At 43.4% G+C, this 8,316-nt stretch overlaps 1 protein-coding gene across 1 annotated transcript; it reads right to left on the bottom strand.

Annotated features, from left to right (window-relative positions):
• Positions 1–1,753: 1,753 nt before the first annotated feature.
• On the bottom strand, positions 1,754–8,003 carry LOC144535634 (leucine-rich repeat transmembrane protein FLRT2). The gene is made up of 2 exons (XM_078278172.1): positions 7,368–8,003; positions 1,754–4,360 (listed from the first exon to the last, which is right to left on the bottom strand). Exon 2 carries the CDS (start codon positions 3,905–3,907, stop codon positions 1,892–1,894), a length of 2,016 nt encoding a protein of 671 aa, XP_078134298.1. The 5' UTR covers positions 3,908–4,360; positions 7,368–8,003; the 3' UTR covers positions 1,754–1,891.
• Between the last annotated feature and the right edge of the window lie 313 nt (positions 8,004–8,316).

Raw genomic sequence — 8,316 nt, 5'->3', positions numbered from 1 at the left:
GAATGAACTTGTTTTGGTTCTTTTGCACCCCGCAAAAGAAAACGCCACATACAATATTAAATGAAGTTAATTGTTGACGCAATACAGTAACGTGAGCTATTTAAATTAGCTGATACATGGTTACACCTAATTTGCTCTTACCAGTGTATCTCTGTGTGTACTTCGTCCACAGCAATCCCACCAATCGGTCCCAAAACGTCCCAGTTAGAGAGGAAATGCCGTAAACATATTCTTTGTAAAACAATCATTCCCCGAAAGAACCAAGCAGGCCTGCCTTGTCAATCCAAATTTTCTTCAAAACTTGCTATTTTCAGTGTTTAGCTTGTTAGCGCGAAGATTGTTGTTATTTCCCGAAGCGAACACAATTTGAGAACGGCAACACAGTGCGGAAGGTGAGGGACATCCCGCGCAAGTCAGGCAATTATCCTGGAAATATACTTCTGTTGTACAGGTCATTAATTTCCTGTAGTGGAAAAGGCCTATTCAACAGCTTTAGAGTACAGACGTAATGTTTCTAAGCAATGACAGATTGAAGCTGTGGCTTTCAACACTTTACAGGTCATTGACTCCTTGCATTCCTTATCTAGGTACAAAATAACCCAATATGCCCCAAACTCAGACTCATGCGCATGACCAGAGCTGCACACAGTTCAGCACTGAGGCTGCTTTAATATGGTTTTGTGTTAAGTGCAATCTCTTTGTGACTTTTGAGCTTGCTCCTCAAAGTACCCTTCCTTCTCCTCACAGAGCTGTGCTACAATTGCTAAGCTCTCCCACACGAGTACACTATTACCAGTTTGAGTCAGTGATCATTCTGGGACAGATCATGAGGGATAACTTTTCACTTTTGGAGATATGTTTTAATTAAATGTGTAACCAGGTAAATAAATAATCAGGTACAAGAGATTTCCTCAACAACAATTCAATTGAATGTATATATACAGTACACCTTTTGTGCAAAAAACATGGATTCAAAAGACATTGTAAGCTGATAACTTCAAGGCACATACATATATATATATATATATATATATATATATATATATATATATATATATATATATATACTGTTTTACCATAACATTATTTTTGCTGAACAAAGGGAAAAGAGTTGGTTCTTAATGGGTTAAACTTGGCATGGCAAGATGGCAGATGTGCTTCTTTGGTGCTCACTCTGTGACACCCACCATCAAACAACATGACCCCTTAACTGTGGTAATGTATTAATCTTGGAAAGCAGCCGAAAGCACAGCGCCCTGCCCCTTTCTGTGAATGTTTAATGAGTGTGACCTTTACCTTTCCTTGTGAAGCGAAACAGATTCCATTTGAATAAAAATGTGTTCTCTTCCTAGAGCAGGAATCTAATAATTTGCATCTCGATTGACTGTAGCGGCAATTAAATAATGTGCCATATAACTGTGGTGACTTGATTGAAAACAGTCACAGGAAGAGTGTGGTGGTCTGTATGGTTTCCAGGAAACTATACCCTCTAGTGGTGAATGTGGCTGATTTGTGCCTGTCCCTTTTCTCCTTCTCTCATACAGAATAGACCAGCTGGTTTCGTGGATTCTGTGTCTGCCGTGGTTACAGTATACATTGACTTCAAAATCATTCACTACTACTGAGAATCCAACTGAAACCCAGCCATAATACTTGGGAATAAATGAATCCTGATTGTACATGTCTGTGTGCACAGAACTCAAACAGCACAACTCCCCAAACCAATAACTTATAAATCCAATGTTGTTTTATAAAAAAAGTACTGTCCAGTTAGTTGTATAAATTACATTTCTTAAAGACAAAGGGTTTTCAAATACTATTAACACTGTGCAGTGTCTAGTAAAGTGTGTGTAGTTGTCAGTAAAAATGCTCCTGATGCTCTCCAAAATCATCATGTGCCACAATAGTCTGCATCCTGAACATTGTTCTTGCAGTAAACTGTGCTGTTATTCTCCAGGGGGCAGTCTCGGAAGCCGATGCCCCCATTAGGGGTGTAAATAGGCTGAATGTGGAAATCTCCCTTGAGGAGCTGTTCGTTGTTAAGTGAGACTACCTGGAAGCTAGTCTCAGTCATTTCCAGGATGGAATTATCTTTCTTGGTGCCTGCCTCGCAATAGTCATCTTTTCTCCGACCCCGGTTGTATTTCCACTTGGTGGAGGACTTGGAGCGGCTCTTCTTGTGCATGTGCCAGCAGAAGATGCTGAGGAGTGCCACCAGCACCACAATCACGGCCCCGCCAATCAGTCCAGCGAGCAAGAAAGGCGAGCTGGGTTCCTGTTGTGTGGCCTGCTCCGGCCCCGACGGTCTTTTGTTGTTGTCGGGGCTGAAAGAGGCCGCTGTGGTCATGGCCTCCGTGCACACGGTATCATCTTTGGGCCGGTAATTATTGAACGCATCCAAGGGAATGACACAGATCCGATAGGTGGACTTTGGCTCAAGGTTAGCCAGTCGGATCCCCCGGTGTTTCCCACCCACCATCCTCTCCCTGACGGTGTCCCCTGTCAGACTGGGGCCCATCCTGGCCCAGGTCACCTTGTAGGCAGTGACTGGAAAGGCGGCAACCCAGCTGACGTGGATAGCCGAGCCATTCAGTATGGCAAACGTGACCTGCAAAGTTTCCCTCCTGGGGTCCAGAGGTTGCTTAGTCCTCAATCCCCCCTCTCTGGTTGAGTAGACAGGGTAGAGGGTTGGAAATGTGGGGAAGGGTTGCCTGGAGGAGGAAACAAACTGAGTGACCAGGGGTGAGTCTGAGGAGGATGGCAGGGATGGGATCAAAGCAGTGTCAGCCAGTGAAGTGGACTGCGTTGGCGTCGCTGTACTCTGCGGGCACTGGATCAGCTCGGCACTCAGCTCTCTGATCACCATGCCCCGGAACTTTTCAGGTTTATGGCACATGAAGCCGCGCACGTTGAGCGAGGCCGGCAGAGATTTTAGCCACGACACCACCCATTGGATGCTGCAGTCGCACAGCCAAAGGTTGTTCCGAACAGTGAGCTGTCTGAGACTGACAAGGCCATCGAAGACCCCCTCGGTCAACGACTGCAGCTGGTTGTTAGAAATATCCAGGCGCTCCAGCTTGTGCAACCCTGCGAATGCTCTGGCAGGGATCCTGTTTATCTGATTTTCCTGAAAGTTTAATTTGACGAGCACCTCCCCTGGGAGGAACGGGGGAGGGTATGTGAGCGAGTTGCGGGCCAGGGACAGCTCCCTAAGGGTGACCAGGTTCTGAAAGGTCCCTGGTGCAATCCCTTCATCCGTCAACAGGTTCCCGTCCAAAAGGAGGCGCTGCAGGCGGGTGACATTACTAAATGCTTCCTCTGCGATAACCGCAATCCGGTTCTCGTCCAATCGCAACTCTTTTAGATCATCTGGAAGACCAATAGGCACACTGCTCATGTGGTTTTTGGTGAGAAAGAGCATCTTCAGGCTTACTGCCTCCCGGAAGGCCCCTTCCTCCACCCCTACAGTAGAAATGGAGTTATCATCCAAATGTAGCTCCTCCAGCCAAAGAAGCTGAGCCAGAGCTGCTCTGGAGATGGTCTGAATGTTGTTCTCCTGCAGATGGAGAACCCTTACATTTTTGGGCAGGTTGATGGGGAACTCATCCAGCTGGTTGCCATAGAGAAACACAGTTTCCACTGAAGCCACGTGATGGAGCTCCAAGGGAAAACCAGCATTATTGATTTGGTTGTTGTGGAGGTAAAGGGTCTTATAACCCTCACCGATTCCCAGAGGCACTGAGGTCAGGCTCCGCTCATTGCAGTAAACAAAGGTGCGATCACAGCGGCACTCCTCGGGACAGTTGGAGGCCCGGGAGAACTGGAGGTGAAGGCCTAACAGTATAGGTATCCACGGCCGTATAAAGGAGACCCAGTCCTTACTCCACAAACGCCACTGTATCTCCATTTCAAACGGATCAGAAAAAGAAAAGAAATGAGAAGAAATTAGGATTCAAAAAAATCCAACAGAACTGTCATTGGATTTTGGATGTTGCTTAATAACACCAGCATGTCCAGCCTGGTGCTGAAGAAGGTCTTGAGTAATCCCTTGGTAATTAGTTGTCCTAAGCTCCCCAACACAATAGCAATGGTCTCATTTAGCAATATGAGTCCTTCACCAGCCACTGTCCATAATTGAGCTGGGAAACATTAGTAAAGTTCATCACATTTTCACCCTCTCTTCGTTTTTACCACCGGGTAGAGCTCTCTTCACGGCACTCGAGGCTGACAGAGCCATGTACAACACACCGGAGGATTATCATTGGACGTCCTCTTTCTCGCTTCCTTTCCTTTCACGTCACACACTGGTGGTTGCACAACGATAAAGCTTCTCTCTGACTTGACATTTGGATCCAGAAACCTGTTGCAAAATAACAATAATGTGAAAATCAGTCAGTTTTTATCTCCTCAAAATGCATGTTTTCTACCAAAGACCAAAGGATTTATTTATTTTCCTTTCCCACAAATGCAAATCATTGTAAATTGGGAGAGCGGAGCAGTGTGTATACAAATGACTCAGACAAACAGCTAGTGGAAAAATGTATTTGAAAAGATACTGAGGGCAAAGGTTTGGGGGAAACCAAAAAAGATTATTAACTTGAGCCTTAATCTAATACGAAAACATACACTAAGCGGCTTGAAACTTTTTTCTTTTTCTTCCCCAGTTGATAACCATGAACGTGTACCAACTGATAAAAATGCGAGCAAGGGGGTGTGAGGTGGGCCAGTGAGGGAGACAACTGGCTCGCTGCTGAGCACCTAGGGGTGTAAATCATACATTTTATTATGATATATTATACCGATTCTTAGGACAACGATAAAATAGAGCTGGGCGAGAAAATCACATATCACGATATTTTTGACCAAATACATCAATGTCGATATTGTAGGGTTGACTGGTGGTGCTTTCACAAAATATTTACACAATGAGATTTTTGACAAATAATCATCAGTAATGTTGATATAATGTTAAGTGGGTAAAGGCAAATAGTAGAGGCGTTGAAATGAATCATTGCATCGACGCATCGCGATGCGGAACTAGACGATTCTGCATCGATGCAGTGACAGACCATAATCGATTATTGCTTACTGATGTTACTTGATTGATTGATTTCCCGGCCACTCTGCTTTTTGTTTTTTGCCTTTTGTCTGCTGTGTTCAGACTCCGCAACATTCAGGAAGTGTCTTCTTTAAGAGCAGATACAATAAAAAGGGGATTTCATATAAATCTGACTTTATGACTCGACTTGAATTTGTCGATGAAAACCATGTATAGCAATATATAATATTGAGGAGGTGACGCATTGTGATATTGAATCTAGTGAAGATTCACACCCCTAGCAAATAATAAATCAGCTACAACATTCTGGTAAGTTCAGAAGATGACATCACTTTACTGAAACGCAGGCTTTAAAACCAGAAAAAGACACTTGTATCATATCACAATATGACGATATCCAAAATGTAACACAATATCTAGTCTCATATATCGATATAATATCCAGGGCCCAGCCCTATGATAAAATATTTACTGATATCAACAAAGTCTGCCACAATATGATTTTCAATTCAATTCAGGGGCCTGCGACCGATAGGAGACGATAGATACGCCCATTTATCATAATCAGTTACATTTATATACAGTATATTTACAAAAAGCAACTAAAATATGATTTGACAATTTTGTTGCTGAGCTCTTCCAGACATTTAAATTAAAAACAAACTACTTCTTTAGTAAAAAGAATGAATATAAAGTGGGAATTTCAAAATAAAGGCGCATATTAAAGATGACAATATGTGTCCAGATTTTTACTTGGTTTCAATATGTGTACATGTACATGTGCACATATTTACTATGTGTGTATGTGTATATATGTATGTATGTATATGTATATATGAATGTATACATTTACTTTTCTTATTTTCTTAGGTGTTATGTGACACCTCTGTTTTTTGTATTTTACTTCATTGTAGTTGGTTGTGGTCTTCTGTTTTTCTGGAAAGCTCTTTGTAACCTTGTTAAGAAAAGTGCTATAGAAATAAAGTTTATGGTTATTATTATCAATATTGGATCGTTGAGGATTGAATCAATATATCGATCCAGATCGATGTATCGTTACACCCCTATGAGCACAATGAGTTACCCAGGACGATGCCCTGCCCCACAGCACACAGGGTGAGTTATCAAGAGGTTAAAGAGGGGGTGTTAGATGATGTTGCAGATACGGTATCACCACAAGTGTTGCTACAAAGTCAAATATCTGCTGTTATTATTACACGTTGCATTCCTCTCCTGCCTTGATTCATTAGGTTTAGCTGTGCCAGAGGAGAGGAGGAGTGCTGGGTGGTGATGAACGCAGCCTGTCAGCAGAGATAAGATGAGACAAATTTCTTGCACAGGGACAAAAACTAAGATCGATGTGGGCCTCTCACAATGACGGAAGGTGCCACTGCACGCCCAAGGTTGTAGGATTTAAATAAAGTGGGGGAGATTTCTTACAGCGTCAGTATTATTTGGCTCACAAACAAAAGCCTCATTATTTTTGGGTGGAAAAAAAGAAGAAAACATATCAACAAAACTCCCTTTTACTGCTGCTTTAAGAGTTTACAATCCAATACAGTCCCTGTCCAAGCAAAGGAAATGTATGAGAACTTGTTGTTAGCTGGGTGGTGGTGATTATTAATAAAATGGCAGCAGGCAGCAGCAGCCAATTGACAGATTGCATCGATTTGTGGCCAAGGCAGTTCAACAGTTATGTAATGTTCCTTGGGGGGCAAACAAGGCAACTAGCTGAGTCCAATTATGGTGACCTGACCTCACCGCGTCTTCTATCATCAGGGTCTTTTGGCATCAATCCTGGGATATATATTAATGGAATCCTCCAAACAGTAGACTATATTAAAGAAGACAGCTTTCATTCAGCAACATTGCCCCAGTTTGAGAATGAACTGGTGGGTAGTTTATTTTGTTTTGCTCTGAGAGATAGAGAGAGCAGTACATGGCAGGTATATGAGGATCTGCCTATTTTGTTGCTGGTGTGTGTGTGTGTGTGTGTGTGTGTGTGTGTGTGTGTGTGTGTGTGTGTGTGTGTGTGTTTTAGCATTTATGAAAATGAAGTGGGTAATTGTATAAAAGAAGAAAAAAAAATAGCCTATAAAAGCATTACAATGAAGTAGGCTAAATCCTAAAGTAATACAGGTTCTTCCATTTATTTCTGTCTGTAACTGCTTATTCTGACAGGAGTAGCCTAAATTCATGTGAAAAATAAAATTCCCTCAATAGCCTATGTGAACATGGAAATTTAAAATGAAATTCTACATTCAAAATACACAATTAGAAGGTCATTGCCTACTGCCCGTCTTCTCACCTTCAGTAAAGCAGAAAGTCTTGCCGCTGCACATCCAGCCCCGTTAGTCTCGTCTCTCCGCAGACTGCTGCGCTCAGACCGGGCACACAGTCCGCATTGTGCCCGCTGCGTCCGCTCCCAGCTCCCGCCGCGGCTTTGGACTGTTCTTACTTGCTTTTTTGGTGGCGGAGAACTGTGGCATTATGCTGAATGAACAAGGTCCTGACGCCTGAAGCAGGAGGAAGGAAAGGAAGGAAGTTCAGGTCACCAGCGGTCTGCTCCGCATCTTCACCCCCCCGCCTCCCTCAAACACACCCCGACAGACAGACTGAGACTCCCGGCTGGCCGCGCTACTCCGGAGCTGCCGGTGAAGTTCCTCCGCTGCCCTCAGAGAAAGAGAAGAGGACATGAAGCAGAGAAGAGAGGAGAGATAGAGGCTCCCAGCCTGACCCCCGCTGCTCCGCCGATGGCAGCCCCAAATATGAAGTCCATAGCCTGGGTAAACTGTTTCAGGACTGCCTGGTCCCTCTTGGAGCCCCGAGACTCATTCACTCTCTCACTCTCTCTCTCTCTCTCTCTCTCTCTCTCTCTCTCTCTCTCTCTCTCTCTCTCTCTCTCTCTCTCTCTCTCTCTCTCTCTCTCTCTCTCTCTCTCTCTCTCGCTACACCCCCTTCCTCTCTTTCCTGCAGCCTCCCCCTCTCTCTCACTTCATGGAGGTATGTAAAAATAGGCTACGTGTATTTTTCCAAACCTTTTATGACCAATTTAAAATAATAATAATTACCCTATTATTATTTTGAACTTCACATAATTTAGTTCACTGTTTTGGTTGACTGATCACGACTGAATCCCTTATTTCAAAGGTTTATGCTCTTCTTGTGTAAAGAACAGTTTAATAAGGATATGTTTATATTGGGTTTTTTTCTATAGAAAGAAGAAGAAGAAAGGCAAGCTTCTGAACTTCCTGTTT

The sequence above is a fragment of the Sander vitreus genome, chromosome 20 (genome assembly GCF_031162955.1).
Source record: "Sander vitreus isolate 19-12246 chromosome 20, sanVit1, whole genome shotgun sequence".
NCBI classification, from domain to species: Eukaryota; Metazoa; Chordata; class Actinopteri; order Perciformes; family Percidae; genus Sander; species Sander vitreus.
Note: the sequence above shows the minus strand (reverse complement) of the source record. Positions and strands in the feature narration are given on the sequence as shown.

What these genes read in the sequence shown, in the direction of transcription:
- LOC144535634 (XM_078278172.1), bottom strand. Translation starts at nt 3,907, where the DNA reads ATGGAGATACAGTGGCGTTTGTGGAGTAAGGACTGGGTCTCCTTTATA.